The following is a 19,307-nucleotide window of genomic DNA, read 5'->3' on the forward strand; positions in this document are numbered from 1 at the left end:
ACCATTTATTTATTGAATCAGTATGAAGAAAATTAGGATTGGATGCCAATTTTAACTTTGAGTAAACCGGAACTAGCTTCTTTTCAATAACTTTGAAAATTGATGTAAAAAGACCTTCAATTGTTCTCTGAACAATTGGTTTTTAATTAGGTCTTTCCACTTTTCTGTGGAAACAATTTTTATGAGGACATCTCAGGCGTCCGTTTGGCTGTGCGGGATGTATTAATACGTATTCACGTTCGGTCAGAATATAGACGTTAATGTAGCTGTAAAGAGAAAGTGCCATACATGCAATCAATCAATCAACCAATCAATTGACCAACCAACAAACAAATCAACCAACCAATCAATCACTCATGCAGGTGTCTGGTCCATATTTTTAATAGAGAATGAGGGATCTGCTTTTGTTTTTTGCATGTTCCTGCAGTCTAGGTCCAATGTGTTTTTTGGCCAACCAACAAACCAACCAACCAACCAACCCATCCACCAATCAATCAATCAAGCAATTATGTTACGGAGGGGAAAGACCGCCGCTAACAATTGTTTACAAAACAATTGATTTATATTTATTCTTTTTTTTTTCTTCCGCCAAATTTTGTTCTTGCGTGAAATTTTTGTTTTTTAATATGTCGCTTAGATATTTGTTATATTGTATCGTACAGTGTATGCGCTTCTAACTTTAACCCTGCTAAGACGAACAATGTTCTTTGTGAGAATTATCTCCTCATTCACTGTTTATCTTGTGTGTGCATCTCCTTCGTAACAGAAAGAGATAACGGAAAAAATTTTCTGAATATTTCATTACATTCTCAGGAATGTTTGGCTAATTTGGATCGAAGCTATAAAGTGAGATCTTATGGGAATTATCTATCTTTACCAAATACATTTGTGTCTTTATGTTTCTATAACACGTAAACCTTAAGCCGTATAAGAAGAAATTGACCAAAATGTTAGTTGCGACATGATATAACTGGGGGAAAATGTTCGAAATGGTACGCGTCATTGATTTAGGGGTTCTATGCCACTGAAACGGTAAACTGAACAAAATTCACTAAATATAGCTTCAAACTTTGCAGCTATCATGATGTATACATGCATCTTATCTTAATTTATCAACCGAGTTCAATTATCCTCGGACCCCCCCCCCCCCCCCCCCCTAATTTGTTTTTTGGGAGGAATCCCATTTCGCCTTGAAGCTCAGTCCCGTACATTTTACTGTTAAAATGCAATCCCTCTTCTGTACAAACTTCTGAAATAAAAATCAACGGTCTACCCTGAAAAGAAATTATTATTCCGGACATCTATATTTGAGCGTCACGTGACTTCACAAACACCACCGCGCTCGCGGACCTTAAATTAGAATAAAACATTCCATATCCAAATATAGAAAATGAAACTTCCAAGACAACACTTTATTCAGTGTTTTCCTACAAGTTTAAACATGATGTTTTGTAGATTTGAAAAAGTCATTTGTCTCCGTTTAGAAACTACGCCTTCTATATACATTTGTAAATCACATTAGACTGATAATAAACTTTAAACTTTAACTATCAAAAGTGTTTGAGCGCACTGAAGTTTCAGTTAAATATAATATGTATAAAGAAAAGATATCTGATCTGTAATTATAGAAAGAGTTTAACACAAGACGACAGCTTTTTTAAATATCTCTATAAACATGATAAATGACATTCCAGAACATTTTGGCAAGGACTTTAAACCAGTCACGCTAATAAGATGTCTTTCAGTTGTCTTACGTTTGCCAAAAAAAAAAGCAAGCCATTCACTAAAGCAGAGTTTACAATAGAGTGGTGTTGATTAGAACAAAAAGCCAATTAATTATTTGAGGATTTTGATCAATTACACACCTTCAATTTGGGACCCCCAGAAAAGGCACACCGTCTTTGTCCAATCTACTAAAAATATAGAAAAAGGATTTATTTGATATGTTATTAGATACAACTTTAACATTAATCAATTTGATAAACACATGATCAACCACAATGATTCACAACATATATACATGAACATTTTGTCGTTGGTTATGGTCCATTACACTACATCATCATTTATCTTTGAAATGTTCAATCAGAATGTAATCAAAACGCAATCGGGATAACAAGGTATTTTCAAAAGTAATTGGTTAAATTAAATTATATTTAATAAGATTTTTTGCTGACTAAAAATAATTATTATTATGTAATATAATCGATTGCAGCTGATTATTGATTAAGATGACAATTACCCCGAGTCTGCTTAGGACAAGGATGTTTACAAGAAATTCAAAATACCTTTTTCAAAATAGATGATATGGATATCCTCGGTTTTCATTTATTAAAACGTGTTTGTCATTGAGGAAAGTAGCCGCACGCACTGCATGATATATACATATGTATATTGTGTCTTGTACTTTTATTTTCCCTTGTGGTGTATTATGTACTGTCTATTTTGTAAACTGCATGTGAAGTATGTTTGCATTAATCAAAGTTATCAAACGGCTGAGGGTGAATGTCATATCTTTGAAATCAAAAGTTAACAAGATACTTTCAGAACTGCTCCTTGTTTTTATACTTAATATATCATCTGCTTTAACAGTTGCTAATTTGCAATTTTTTTACTAAAAAAAAATTACACCGAAAAGAAGAAGAAATATCTATATCTAGGTACATGGACGCTGTTCCAAATCTTATCTTAACCTCTCGTGAGTTTTGGCACAGTGAATAAAATGTTTTATCAAGAAAACAGAACATTTATAGTCATTTAATAACAACAATTTCAATATTTATGTGTTCTTTTGCCTCTTGAAATTAGATTTTTGTTGAAAAAGAAAGTCTGTTAACCAACAACAATATTTAGATATACAGTTATTTTCTAATCCGAATGATGAGACATGACTCAGTTGAGCAAACTATGTCAAGCAGACTGAAATAAGAAAAAAAAACTTACCATAAGTCAAAAGGCAAAATATTGTGAAATCGTAATATGTAAAATGTATTTGAGTAAAAAATGAGTTGTTATCCGAGTACAGGGTTACAATTATTTTTATTTGTTAAATTTATGTAATAGTAAAAGCTCAATAATAAGTTTATATCGATATTAAAAGACCTCCGAACAAAAAGGGATGTTAAGATCACCGAACCCGAATGGCGAGGGGATTTGAACAGCCCTGTTTGTGAGGCGGTCTTTTAATGTCAATATTAACTTAATCATTGAACTGTTACTGACTTACAAACCGCCAAAAACATTAGAAAGGTACACTTAAAACACTTGCAGAAGCCTAATACCCTGAATTGATCTAGTCTCTCTATGGTCGGGTTGTCGTCTCTGTGACACATTCCCTATTTTCACTCTCAATTTTATCTCAATATATTCAACACAAATGATACTAGTTAAACAGTACTCAGACTCATATTGACAAATAACAGTTACCTAACTGCATTCAAAACGGACCGATTAAATGACATTACATCATTTAAATATTTATTTATTATTTTTTTTTAACATTTAGATAAGACCATAGGATAGTTTTATGAAATAAAGGGGTAAATTTATATTTTTAAACTCCAACTTTTTAATATAACGATTTTCTATTTTATAAATGAGGAAATCAAAACCCTATACAGACCTCATTTACAACTGACCAATGCATGTTCTGCACCAAAAATTCTTGTTATATATATTTGATGTTTTTAATATGTCAGTAATCATGAAATAGATTCGTAAAGACCAGACCAAATGAAAACTTATGTGGAGTGTTGTCTCAGTAGCAATCATACCTGGCTCGATCAAAACGTGTATAGATGGGATATTTTCGCAAAGTTGATCATCATTCTTAAATTGAAATACAATGTATTATATGAAAACAAACACTTTTATTTTAGTCGTCCGTCATTCCCTTTTCACTTATATTTCTAATTTCGGTTTGATACTTTTAGCATCACTTTAGTAACTGTGAAATGTTTGTGAAACTGTATTTTATTTATCTCTGTATATAGGTTTTTTGGTATTATATTCTGTACTATCGCTCTCCTGGTTTGTTTTGGTGTGTGTTCTCTTCCAAATCGGGGGGTCGTTGGTTAGAGCCTCGACGGGGTCTAACAATGACGTACAAATTGGTACATGTATTTGCTGTCTCAGTGCTAAACTAGCGGTATTTAACAGTAAAAACAGACTTGTCGGCTCGGAGCCAGAAATATTTCCGGGTATAAGGTGACTATTCTTCCTGCGAACTGATATCTTCATGTGAACTTACGCGTAAAAAAAACTGGCTTAGCGTGTCGATCTAGTACAAAGCAGGGTTAATACTCATATTATATTTACATATTATTGTCCTGAATATTTATTCATTATCATCACGTATTCTACTGTTATTCTATACATTGAAGTGTTTTTCTTCTACTGGTTTATATTACACCTTCTTTAATCTCCACCGATCGAATTTGTTTTTCAACCAAACACTTGTACCTTAGGATATCTTTAACAGTAAATAATATTAAATCAACTGTCCCTGTTGTAATAGATATTGTTAAATTAACTCCGTAATTTTTAGTCATGGGACAGTTTTGAACTTATTCTGTTGAACTTAGCCCCCCCCCCCCTCCCCCCCCCCCCAACCCCCCCAACCCCCAAATTCCTATCCCAAATCCTTTTTTTCTCTACGGTAGACAAATGCCAAAAACGAAATGATATGAATATACAATCATTAACAGCCACTGTAAGTAAATAAGATATGGACAATCCAATTGATTGCTGATTTTCCAAAATAAACGTCATGCTGCTAAGTATTAAGTATAAGTCTGTCGAATTTCAATACTTTTTGTCATTATTAATGGTTACAGTCGAAATATTCAGGCAAATAAAAGTAGATACATTTTTCTTAAAAAACATATATAAGCAAAAGATTAACCGTAAAAGCTACAACATGATTCCGGAAAATAGTACATGTAATAAACATCGATTTTTTTCAAATGGCATTGAAAAGTATTCGACTTGCGCCAACAGCACGAAGTAACTAGTTACAACATACATGTTTAATGTGAATTCGGAAACTATTTAGTAACAAAGGTTTGATTTCTATGCGTTAAATAGTTCTACTGCAAATAATGTATGCCTATGGCGCGTTGACATGTGTATGTCTGTAAGTGAACTTTTTTTCTTTATGAGGTGAATTTGAACATGGTTTTCTAATAAAGAATGTTTAATTTGAAGTTAAGTTCATTTACTATCCAATTTAATGAAGTTAAGAATATGACAAGGGAAAAATACAAAAGATGAACAAAAGATCATGCATGCATTATTCAAACCCTATCAGGATTTGTAGACACCGAATAAAGTTACTGGAAGCAAACTAAGGTGTCAATGAATTGTCCACATGTCAGTAATATGTGATAATAATAATTCTATTAAAAATTTAATTGGTACTTTAAAAACAAATCTGTCATCATGGTCATGATACAAGACAGATAGTTCGTTTAACGTTGTAATAAATAAAATCAACAGTAGTATACCGTTGTTAAATGAAAGCCAATATAAATGAGAACAAATATGCCTATATATATCCTAAAGTTAATATTATCATTTTCAATCGATGTTTCCCCTACTCGTCAGAATAAATGTTACATACCTAACGATGTCACCAGTATCGTATCTTGGAAAATAAATGAATCTGTTTTTGTAATTATAGTCCATGGCAAGCACAAAACTACTTCCCACCTCTACCAGTACCGTCACATTGCGTGTGTCAATATCATATTCCATAATTACAGTGTAGACTGAATACAAAAGTTTTCCTGAGTAAGCTGAAACAAAAAAAAATAGAATTATTATCCCAAAATGTCATAAAAATCTATACTAAAAAGGAAAAATATAACAAGCGTTGATTGATTTCGGCAATATTTTTGTTTTACAATCTATCCGTGCGATAAAAACATCAAGACTAATATCTTTTAGCAACAATTCAGTATTTTTGAATATACAGAAGATCTGGAGACACTTTGAATTGAATTCGACAAGGAATGTTATCATCTGTACACTAATATGGCTGTCATGTATCATTTTTATATTTTTATTATCAATTGCATACAATCTAACCTGAGTTATGAAATATTAAATGCCATCATATATATATTTCCATTTAAAGTACACATGCAGGCATTGTTAAGCAATGATATCATAACAAATTTGTTCAAGCTATTACAGATCTTCAATATAAATATAAATTACTTGTATTCTATGCTATTTATATAGACGATGTCATTAGCTGTTTGATGTTTCAACGGGGTTACCTGGTAATCAATATATTTTTCTATTTTTTGAAAGGCAAACCGGAAAATATGTGTTTTCTTATCAATTTACTATATTTGAACTGTTTTGTGCATATTGAGAACCAAAACATTTTATCATTTATTATAATTGAACTTAGTGTGGAATAGAACAGCCAAGATTTAAAGGTAAAACAGGTGTGATGCAATCGGATTTATCCAGTACGAAGTTAACTTTGTACCAGACTGTTTTCGAAGTTAGCTTTAGTAGCCTAAAGGTACATAACACATTTAAATGTTCCTATATTTGTATTGGGCTAACCACCACACTTGATGAACATGTTTTAATATGTTCATCTTGATAATTTACAAACTCATTATAGATACTTAGATCAAAATGTTCACAAAACACTCATCAGTGACGCATGAGTCAAAAAAGAAAGAAAAGCCAAATAAAGCACGAAGTAAGAGAGCATTCAGCGCCCAAAATGCCTAACGATTTTTTTCTACTAAAGCTATCGTATCCTTTTCCTGGAATGAAAAATCCATATCACTTCGAAAATAATCATGGTCTTGTAAACAGTTAATTAGTATTATGACCATAGCAATGATAATTCATTTCATCACTGAAGTGATGACTACTTAGCTGATGAAACCCTCGGCGAGTAAACTTCCACTTTCAGTGGCATTGGCCTAGTGGTTGTAAATAAATCAGTATTACAACATAGTTTCACATGATTTATTGATAAAAGACGGACTTGTAGTCCCGAGACAACTATATTGAACATAATTTTAACGGTTCACAATTTTTTCTTATTTTCTTAATTTAAGTTTATATACAACATGATAACCACTATGATAGTTGTGAGGTCGCCAGTTTTGCTGATGAAGAACACATATGCGTGATGTAGTGATTATTAAATACGAAATTTGTCTACTAAATGAATGGATAACCTTCTATTTTCAAGTGATAGTCCTATCGTTCACACATGCTGAAACGTTAAAAAATGACGAATTCAACAAGTTACATGTAACTGCACAACCTTTGGTCAAATTCCTTTATCCAGGGAGTAGAACTGAACGTAACACGATATGAACGCAACCAAAATGAACGAAACACGCAAACAGAATGCGCTAAAAACGTAACAAAAACAGAAATTAATTGGAGATGTTGAGTGGTTAAGCAGTCGTATACTTGTTTATTCTTAAAGACAAATCCAAACAAATATAACGCATAAAAAACAAGATCAAAACAACCGATACAAACTAATGACGCCATTTTATATCGTGATTTCGAATGTTGAGCTTTTTTTTACAAATCTTTTTGAAAGTAAAAGGTTATTCAATTCATTTTGTAGACAAATTTCGTATTTAATAATCATGTTCCTATATTTGTATTGGGCTAACCACCACACTTGATGAACATGTTTAAATATGTTCATCTTGATAATATTACAAACTCATTATAGATACTAAGATCGAAATGTTCACAACACAGTCATCAGTGACGCATGAATAAAAAAAGAAAGAAAAGTCAAATAAAGCACGAAGTAAGAGAGCATTCAGCGCCCAAAATTCCTAACGATTTTTTTCTACTAAAGCAATTGTATCCTTTTCCTGGAATGGAAAATCCATATCACTTCGAAAATAATCATGGTCTTGTAAACAGTTAACTAGTATTATTACCATAGCAATGATAACTCATTTCACCACTGAAGTGATGACTACTTAGCTGACGAAACCCTCGGCGAGTAAACTTCCACTTTCAGTGACATTGACCTAGTGGTTGTAAATAAATCATTATTAAAACTTAGTTTCACATGATTTATTGATAAAAGACGGCCTTATAGTCCCGATACAACTATATTGAACATAATTTTAACGGTTCACAAATTTTTCTTATTTTTTTCAAATAAGTTAATATACAACATGATAACCACTATGATAGTTGTGAGGTCGCCAGTTTTGCTGGTGAAGAACACAATTGCGTGATGTAGTGATTATTAAATACGAAATTTGTCTACAAAATGAATTGAATAACCTTTTGTTTCAAGTGATAATCCCATCGTTCACACATGCTGAAACGTTAAAAAAAGACGAATTCAACAAGTCATATGTAACTGCACAGCCTTTGGTCGAATTCGTTTATCCAGGGAGTAGAACAGAACTTAACACGTTATGAACGCAACCAAAATGAACGAAACACGCAAACAGAATGCGCTAAAAACGTAACAAAAACAGAAATAAATTGGAGATGTTGAGTGGTTAAGCAGTCGTATACTTGTTTATTTTTAAAGACAAATCCAAACAAATATAACGCATTAAAAACAAGATCAAAACAACCGATACAAACTAATGACGCCATTTTGTATCGTTAACTCAAATGTCAAGCTCTATTACGTAATATTAAAATTCATAACTTAGTGATGTCATTATCCTCATCGTCAATTCAGACATATATTTAATAACTTTTTTTGTAAATTCCATCATTTTTTTTGAAGACTTTCAAAATATATCCTCTAGTTGCAACATTCTCCAGCCTAATTACCCATACAAGTTGTTGTTATTGATTCAATATAAAGGATGTAACCCACATAAAAAAGAGAACAACTTTCATGACACATACAAAAGATTATGACACGTCACTTTAATCTGCATTTTATAAATTCGTATCTCAATGTTCCGCAGGTAAAAAGTACATTTACTTACCGCATAATACATTTAAAGGTTACCTTCAATATTCCGTAAATATAACATAACAATATGTGGTGTTATTGATAACGATCACTTATCAACCATATATCGTTGATTCTACAATTGTGTTTGTTTAAATTTCTATTTAGCTTTCAAAAACAATACAGTACACAATAATACTTACACGATGCTAGTGGTCTATAATGTAGTAAAATACACAAACAAAGCACAACTTTTACTTCCATTTCAATCAGAACTAGGATTGTATCAACATTTATTCGACTGAATATTTTAACGTGAATCTTCGGGTTTTAACACGAATGAAAAAGTGTGCTTATTCAAGCGTATCTATTTCGTGTGTGTATTGTACCGGCATATCACATATCACTGGGATATTCAATCCGTAAACAGTGTATGAAAGACCGAATTGACATTTACTCATGGCTATAAAAAGAGTTAATATGTGAAAACGAGGAAGAAATGTTGATCAATTTCTTTTTATTATTAAATGATTTTAAATATCTGAATTACCAAAATATAAATGTAGATACATAGGTCGTTCATACTTCATATTTGAGGTATCCTCTTTAACTTATTTTGATCAGCGTATTTTAAGCAAACAGCTACCATTTTAGTTGACTACCTCTTTTGATTGTTATATGCTTAATATAAAAAAAATATATATAACTGTTCATGCCGATTGTTCAGTCATTTCCTCCACCTTACAAAAATCTTGTCCAGTAGATTGTCGGAAAACACTCAAATTGTATCTTTATTTACAATATTTTTGGATAGATACAAAGAGTATATCCTTCGTTATAACTGCTTGAATATAAATATTCCTCTAGATTAAAATCTTATCTTTTTGAAGTCTTAACTTTTAGTTTTTCATCTGAACATGGACAAGGTAAAATGAATCTGATCTTTCAGTTGGTTATCAATGCAAGCTGAAAAAATATCTTTTGATGATTGAATTTTTTAAAAATGATTGAAAACAATTTAAAAGCAGTATAACAAAACTTATTACTCTTTTGTAGGATTATCTATTGTTCTTGATATACATGATCCATGGAAACAACTTTACAAAGTGCAGATATATTCTTGTCTGAGCTTCATTTTTATTTTTTGCATCAATGTTTGGTGGCTAAAATAAAGAAGAATAACCAAAACACTTGGTAATTTTTTTAAAGATTTTATCGTTTTCTCCTTTTTTTCGGTGTGGATGTGGGTTTTGGTAGTATAGAGGGATATGGAGGCACGGGGTTTAGGAATTATTTAAAAAACCGACTTATGACAATAAAGCACAGTTTCAATCTATTGAGTATGTAAACGATGATCAGTTATAACTGTATTTACAATCAATGCATGGAAGTATGTATATAAGAGTTAATAATATAATTAGTGATCATTGATAATAGTTTTATCACTCAAATTGAAGCGAAAGAAAAGGTGGAATAATAATGTTTTAAACGTAGATAATTTAAATTAATTTAAATTACTAGGAAATATATGAATGTTACAAGATTGTGTGCAGATTCTTGTTTAATACATGGACTTTGTAAGTTTATTTTTTTAGATAAAACAATAATGTTGTTAAAAACTATCACCATTTCACCATAGAGTCATCTAATGCAAAACCCAGTTGATTATGTTTTGCTTTTCAAAATGTGTACATGCATATATTCCCAATGAAAGCAAAATAAAACATGCAAATATTCTTAATGGACATGAATACACGACTTAATTGATAACAGCTTGTCCTAGCTGTTATTTAAATAGATAAAGACATTCGATTGAGGTAAAAAAAAACTAAGGCTCCATCTCCTTCAAATGTTAAATTTCGATGAATTTTGCTCATTTTAGATTCCATTTGGTCATATCACCTGCGTCTTATTTAGCCCCTGCCAATCAATTGTTAGTTTGAGTTCTTGAATATGATATTCCTTGGACACATGAATTATCTACAACTTGGTATATATCGTTGCGTCCGTGCATTTACCGTAAATACAGTTATAACTGATTATCGTTTGTAGATTTTGTAGACTGCAACTGTTCTTTATTGTTATAAGTAGATTTTTCAAATCAATCCTAGCAACAATTTTGTTTCCGGACCATCGTAAAAAGAGACGTAAGATTATGCTTATAACACGTGCGTCACCAAAATGGTTGTAAAGTACTAATATCCACTACAAATAAATCATTGATATCAAAGATAAAAGGATAATGTTAAAAGTCGGAGATGTTCTTGCTTTTGAACAGTTTTCATCATAACAACTGTTTTCTTTTCCAGACAAAGGTTAAAAATAAAACAAGGAGACGTAAAATGCCACAAATACGTGCCGTTGCACAGTTGTAAATAAATCCCGTAGGTGACATGTGACGCCATTTAACCATTTAATCATTTCGTAAAATAATACAGTCAACACCTTTATTAATTAGTCCATTGTTGCCTACAGCTATACAATGCAATCAACTGATTATTGATTTTATGTCAAAATCGAAACGAATTCATGGTGAATTCCGAATATAGTCTGATTAGGTGAAGTCCGATAAACTCGAAAAATGTAAACAAGATGGATGAAATCGAATCGTTTTATTTCTGTCTCCAAATTCTTTCGCCAATAATAAATTTTAATCGCGACCGTAAACCCTTTTTATAACATCAAATTAAAAGTATATCAGTACCTTTTTAAATCCATGCAAATCTATCTATAATTTAAGTACGTGAACGTTTTATATAAATTTCTTTAATATTTTATGCGATACAAAATGTATGTGTGTGATGAAAATGTTCTATCGCTGGTGCTTTTTTTCCGAAAGATATTTAAACAAAAAGCGGAGAAACAAACGACTTGATACTAATTCTTATCAACATTGCCACAAGGAACACACATATTAGGAATAGCATTACAATTGTCGTCTGCCATACAATTTCGGATAATGTGATTGTAGAAATTGACATGGGATTAACGTTGTTTTTTAGAGCTGATGTGATGCAACAGAAAAAAACTTGTATTTCAACATTTCTATGAAACAGCTATGGGTTATATCATGAGTAGTGTGACAGTGTGAGTGCTTGCTATCCTTTTTGAATTTACACTTAATTGGAAAACGAATTACACCTTGAAAATCAAACTATACAAATGTAAGTGCCTGTCTTTAAAATGATTCATCAAACATATACATCGTAACGATATAGACTGAGATACAAAACCAATAGTTACCATTACCTACCACTTTTCTAAAACGAAGTACCCTTATCGACCCAATGTGGACATATGTAAACATTTATTATAAAGTTAGTACACAATTAGTGGTAATGATTCATTTTCTAAAGAGTGGAACAACATAATCCTATGGTTTATATGAACAATCATATGTAACATACAATATCAGTTGACGCATCCAAAGTTTGATAAGAAATACATTTGAATCAAAACACTGTGCAACAATAAATTAACCACTAGCTAAGGCTAGAAATCTATATCAACTGAAATTTAAGAATGGATATTAGAATATAAAATTGTGTATAATATTTATAATGTTAAAGAAATATTTATTTTAACTTACATTCTACAGCTGAGAATTGGTAAAATATTAAGCATAAGCCAAACCAAATTCGTTCAGCCATGATTCTCTATATGCTGTGATACAACGAGGAAGATAACCATCAATGAGTTTTTTTTTCCAAAAAGAGACAATATTCAAAGATTACAAACATTATTATAGTCATTTAGCTACCAACAAAGGAATGTTTAATCAGTTTGTGTCAACAATTTGATTTAAATCCACAGCAGGGTTAACACTCTGATCAATAAGATTGAGTGTCACAGTTATATTTGAACTTGTGCTATGAATCATCTTCCGAATAAAAAAAAACTAGAGCTCTTAAGAGTCTGTGACGCTCACTTAGGTGTATGTTCATTTTCAACAATGGACAATCTTCAATATTGTAGCCTCTAAACATAAGAAGATGTGGTATTACTCATGATTAATATCTCTATTTTATTGCTGATATTTTGCCTGTTTATAGTTTCTCTCTCATCTAAGGGCAATAACTAATATAAGTAGACAACTGACAATTTTATCTATGATGACCTATTTGTAGATCTTGTCTAGCTGATCCCTTTTTTTTTATTTTGCTATGTAAACTTCTATTAATCTATTATAGTTGTTTTTAAAATAGGCAAACACCCCATAAATTGGTAATTATTTACATGAAGGGCACTAACTTCTATAAGAAGTTGATCAACGATTTCAGATATATTGACTTATTTGTAAATCTTGCTTTGTGAACCAATGTTGCTGTTTAAAATTTTTCTCTTTTATTAATGGTTCAAAAAAAGGCAATAACACACAAAATCCGTAGAAATTGTCATATAAGGGCAATAACTCATAAAAGGGGTCAACAGATGATTCCTACAATTTCACCTACTTGTAGATCTTGTCTTGCTGATTGTTATTTGCTAAACTTTATATCTATCTATTAAAGTTTGCAAAATAATAGGCAAACACGCAAAAACTGGGTAAAACATGACTATAGGGCAATTTTGCCATAAAAGGAATAGACTGACGATTTAGGCTGCTTCACTGTTTGTACATCTTGTCTTGCTGATCATTTTTACTATCGTAAGTTTCTTTAAATCTGTTATAGTTTTCAAGATCACAGGCAAAATTGAAACAAAGCTGGTAAAATTTGTCATTTGAAGGCAATAATTTCTAAGAGAAGTCGACCTACAGTTTATATGTCAATTTGCAGTAGGACGATCCCAACGTGTTTCAACATGTTCGCCCTAGTCAGATTTTCTCTATCTATAGCGGTTTTCAAGATAATAAACACACATTCAATTTACTCCTATGTTCTTATTTTAGCCATGTTGGCCATGTAGGTTGGCAAAAGCGGGGACATCTGACATTTTGTTTTTAAACTAGACAACCAATTTATGTTTTAAGTTTGGTTTAGTTTGGTTCATAGTTTCAGTGAAGAAGATTTTTGTAAAAGTTTACAGACGACTAAGGACGACCAAGGACGCCGCGTGATGGAGAAAGCTTACACTGTTTTTTGACTGACGAGTTTGATTGTCACTTTGGTATTTTTCACCTCTCTTTTTTCAAATTACATACACATTTTATTTTTTTTTTTTAAATGTCAAATCATGTTTTCTTTTGTATTGCCTCTTTGAACATTTTGAAAATTAAAAACTCAACTTTATATTCAGTCGAAAATAGCGCCAGGCAACTGCTTAAATCTCATCAAGAATATCAAGCTTATAATTTGGTACGCTAAACGCATGTTTCATCTACATCAGACTCATCAGTGGCGCTCGAATCAAAACAGCTCGAGCGCAAAATCAGATACGAAGATGAAGTGCATTTACATCAAAATATTCAAAAACCTTTGGCAAATACGGCTAAGGCAATATAAGCCTAGGGCAGAAAACACTTACGTTTTTTTTGTATAATTCAGCATTTTGTAAACGATAAATTTGCGAATTAGTGATACTGCATGTCAAAAAAAAAAGTGATGACTAACTACGCTGGCGAAACATTAGGGAATGAAACGTCCATGTTCAATGACAGCGACCCAGTGGTTGTTAAAACTCTGATGCTATTTGTGGGGTTAGAAAAAGCCTTAGTGTTTTGATTGATTTCAACATTTTAAAATTCATCGGTAAATTTACAGAAAATAAGCATATCATCTAGGTGGTGTGTGTAAAGGCTGTAAGGTCGTTGAAACAATTTGGAATCTAAAAAAAAATGGTCTTTAAACACCCATGCCACATATATCTTTGAAGACCCAAATGATGCAACTGAATATCGGAATAAGGCATTAACAAACTCAATAGTATAAACTGCAATGACACTTGAAATAGAAACACATCCTGGACAATGATAAGTCTATTATATGTTCTGTTTTAACTAATTATGAAAACTTGGATATTCAAAATATTGTCTCACTATAAATTTCAGTAGTTTTGATACCTCAGGCTGACTCATAAAACAAAATTGGTTTAAACAAATCAACAGAAACTGACCATATTTGCACTTTATTATGTAAATCTATATTACCGCATAGTAAATCAGCAATATTTTGATGATCAGCATGTTCTCTTTTTATTACAAATATTGTCTCTCAACAAAATTTCATTACTTTTGATACCTCACGCTGACTTGTATAACAACATTAGTTTATCGAATCAACCAAAACTGACCATATTTGCACTTTATTATGTAAATTTAAATGGCCGCATAGTAAATCAGCAATATTGATGGATTCAGAATGGATGGCATTATACAAATGACAGCAACATTGCAACACAATGACAACAACAATGTGTCCCCATCAATCTAGATTGCCAGCATGTCCTCTTTATATTCAAAATATTGTCTCGCAATAAAATTACAGTAATATTGATACCTTAGACTGACTCATATAACAAAATAATTGTAATGCATCAACCAAAACTGACCATGTTTGCGCATTATTATGTATATCTATATAGTCGCATTGTAAATCAGCAATATTTTATTGTCAGAATGGATTGTAAAATACAAATGATAGCAACATTGCAGCACAATGACAACACAACATTGTCCCCATCAATCTAGATTGCCAGCATGTCCTCTTTTTATTCAAAATATTGTCTCGCAACAAAATTTCAATAGTTTTGATACCTCAGGCTGACTTGTATAACAACATTGTTGTATCGAATCAACCAAACCTGACCATATTTGCACTTTATAATGTATATCTATATAGCCCCATAATAAATCAGCAATATTTTATTGTCAGAATGGATTGCATTATACAAATAACAGCAACATTGCAATACAATGACAACAACAATTTGTCCCCATCAACCTAGATTGCCAGCATGTTCTCTTTTTATTCAAAAAATTGTCTCACTATACATTTCAGTAGTTTTGATACCGTAGGCTGACTCGTATAACAAAATTATTTAAACGAATCAACAAAAACTGACCATATTTGCACTTTATTGTGTAAATCTATATAGCCGCATAATAAATCAACAATATTTTTGATGTCAGAATGGATTGCATTATACAAATAATAGCAACATTGCAACACAATGACGACAACCAAATGTCCCCATCAATCTAGCTATAGATTGCCAGCATGTCCTTTTTTTATTCAAAATATTGTCTCGCAACACAATTTCAGTAGTTTTGATACCTCAGGCTGACTTGTATAACAAAATTATTCGACAGCATCAAACTAAACTGACCATATTTTTACTTTATTATATAAATATATAGCTGCATTATAATGCAGTAATATTTTGATGTTAGAAAGGCTTGTATAATACATATGACTAAAACAATGACTACGAAATCTTGTCCGCTTCAATATAGAGTGCCAGCATTCATGTTTATATACGTAATATAAAACTGTCACTTAAGTCAGTATCTGTATCTGCATTTCCCACTTCTGAATATGGATGAGTACGTCACCGATTCCTTTCGGCTATTGTGTGATTGGTTGATCTGTGTATAAATTAGTCGTGCTTGCTGACGTGTGGTGATTTAAACTCAGTAGTCCAGGATGGTTTGTATAATAAAACTATTCCACTACACCATCCACCACTCTGACTGACATGGAAAATTTCATTTGTACTTTATAATGAACAGTTTTGGAAGTTCTCTTTGGTTGATTTTGTCGGTATCTAAATATCAAGTGGCAAATATTTAATTCCTGTTCACATAAGTATATTTTTGCAGACGTTCAAGATATTATGTATAATCCGTAAAGACAAATCTAACGAAATTGACGAGATTGTTCATAATTATACAACACCTTATTTGCAATAACACTGTACAATTTTTCTTTGAACATTTTTTGGAAAACAGAATCGTAAATCTAAGGCAAACAAAGGTGAATTACGATGAAATAGTCAAGAAGAGACTGTCAAAAATGGGGAACGAAGCAACGTTAAAAATGATGTTGATAACCCATAATATAAAAAAATTGTTCCGATGCGTGGATAACCTTTATATCCGCTTTTTAGTTAAAAAAAAATCCTTTCTTTTATGATAGTTGCATGTGATCACAAGTATGTAATGTTATAGCCATTGTTTAATGTAAATAAGAATATGAAAAAAAAAAGGTTTTGTTAATGTGTATAATATCTATAACATAGAGTCTAACGAGTCAAATAATTTGCTATACTTGGAAAAAAGAACATTAAGATTATTATTATTGTTTATGTTTACAATCCGAAACATTAAAATAAAATGAACTTCGGTTTCAACCAATGAAATGTCGTACACAATTCATTCACACCATTCCCGATCGCACGTTACACAATCACACCATTCCTCGTACACCATTACACCATTCCCCTTACACCATACACCCTAGCACCATACACCTTCTACCATTGCACCATCTGCCATACACCATTACACCATACACGTTTTCTGGGGAAGTTATCACCATCCAAGGGCTGTAGTAGTGCTACATTCAGTAACGAGAATTACGTGATAAGGTACATGCTTATGTTTGACTTTGTAAATAATAGTATTGTGAATTGTGTAACACCGTTCAGTTAGTTGCGTACCCAAATAATTATTCAAGGACATGCTTCTCTTATTTCATTTTAAAGGTGGGATTAACATAACAAGTATATACAATCTCAATTCAGACTATTTTGGTTTTATTTATTTAAACTACATGTTGATATAATACCATTATAATTCACATCACCAAACAAATGAAATATATCGTCAATGACGCTGGAATAAAAACAAGTTAAAATATCAAATAGTGTACAAAGTAGAAGGGCATTAAGGACCAAATATTTCGTTCATATTTCCTTGACTTAGACACTGCGGTTTTCAGCGTTAAACGTTGCCGTAAAAAGCATTGTAATACGAAGTTAAAATTCTACACGTTTTAGATATGCTTTGGATTTCATGCTATTCGTGCTGGCGGGAGGAGTCCTTGGATCACTATATACAGCGGTATTTGTAACTTTTAGCACATCGTTTTTTTATTTTTTAAATGTTCTGCTTTGACATATCAGACGTACAAACATCGTGTTTTATCGCACTTCTGCTGATTAATATATTATGATTGGTTTAATGCCGACACTTGCTGACCCCCTTTGGATCCGTATAGATTCATTAGATTTCATATGGAGTGCATGAAGTCAGGTTAATAATTATTGGTGACATCATCAATTAATGTTATTATATATCATCGCTCATGTTTATACATAACTTAGCAGGAAAAGTCCCGTATGCGTAAATATGTTATACAGATCACTTCTGACCCCCTACGGCTTCTCTTCCAATGGATTTTATGAACCCTCTTTGGATCCGTAGGGGGTCAGTAGCAAACCATATATCTAATAATATCACACGTCGGATAATTGATGACGTTATGAGTGGTTTAACGTCGTCACGCGGTGACTCCGTATCGATTCGTATGGGTTTCAATGATTTCATATGGGGTTCATAACGTCACTTATACTAACAATGGTGACGTAATCTATTGATGTAGTATTGCATTGTTAATTTTTCAACAAAACGTGGCAGGATAAGTCCCATGTGCGATACATTTGTTGTACGGTCATTTACAAACCCCATACGGACCATATAGAGTTGGTAAAATTCATAAATAAACTCATCATACATTTTATATTTACGCCAGACGCACGTTTTGTCTACAAAAGACTCATCAGTAACGCTCGAATCAAAAAATGTTAAAACAGCCAAATAAAGTACGAAGTTGAAGAGCATTGAGGACCAAAAATTCCTAAATATTTTCCAAATACAGCTAAGGTTATCTATTCCTGAGGTTGAAGAGCCTTAGTATTTCAAAAATTCATTGTTTGGTTAACCGTTACTTTATAATTATGAACATATCAATGATAACTCAAGTCAACACATAGAGGGTTAGTAGACAATTATATGATAAAATGTGAATGCACTCTAAAGAACTTGATAACAAATTAGAGAGTTCTTTACTTTTCGACTGATTTCAGGGGTTTTCTTTGACTATGTCTTCAAATACTTTTCGAAAATAGAAAAGAAAAAAATGTCTTTTTTTCTGAGTTGTTCTTTTAAAATTTGTCGTGCGTTTCATATTCAAACACCTTGTTACACGATATTTGTGCTAGAATAAGCACGAATACTTCCTTTTTTTTAACATTTCAACATCAGCGGTTGGTTATTCAAATCACAATGTTTTCTTTTGAGATGAAATCTCAAATCGGACTTGAATCAAATGAATATTAAATGGTACTTTTTTATTATTTGGTGGGTAAATATTAATGCAGATTATATATGTCTTTACAACTTAAAATCTAACCAGGACATAATCAGTCGGACAGC

The 19,307-nt window shown here is 31.8% G+C and overlaps 1 protein-coding gene and 1 long non-coding RNA gene across 2 annotated transcripts in view; both read right to left on the reverse strand.

Annotated features, from left to right (window-relative positions):
- The window catches only part of LOC127706919 (uncharacterized), a 29,730-nt gene extending 27,790 nt beyond the window's left edge, over positions 1 to 1,940 (reverse strand). Inside the window, exon 1 of the long non-coding RNA XR_007984633.1 lies at positions 1,866 to 1,940. This is a non-coding gene — a long non-coding RNA (uncharacterized LOC127706919). The remainder of the gene's footprint in view (positions 1 to 1,865) is intronic.
- The window catches only part of LOC127705498 (uncharacterized), a 95,611-nt gene extending 86,350 nt beyond the window's left edge, over positions 1 to 9,261 (reverse strand). The window contains exons 1-2 of the mRNA XM_052209824.1: positions 9,136 to 9,261; positions 5,621 to 5,795 (exon numbers count right to left, since the gene is read on the reverse strand). Of these exons, the coding sequence (XP_052065784.1) occupies positions 5,621 to 5,795; positions 9,136 to 9,196 (236 nt within the window). The 5' untranslated portion in view covers positions 9,197 to 9,261. The remainder of the gene's footprint in view (positions 1 to 5,620; positions 5,796 to 9,135) is intronic.
- Between the last annotated feature and the right edge of the window lie 10,046 nt (positions 9,262 to 19,307).

The sequence above is a fragment of the Mytilus californianus genome, unplaced genomic scaffold (assembly GCF_021869535.1).
Source record: "Mytilus californianus isolate M0D057914Y unplaced genomic scaffold, xbMytCali1.0.p SCAF_6, whole genome shotgun sequence".
NCBI classification, from domain to species: domain Eukaryota; kingdom Metazoa; phylum Mollusca; class Bivalvia; order Mytilida; family Mytilidae; genus Mytilus; species Mytilus californianus.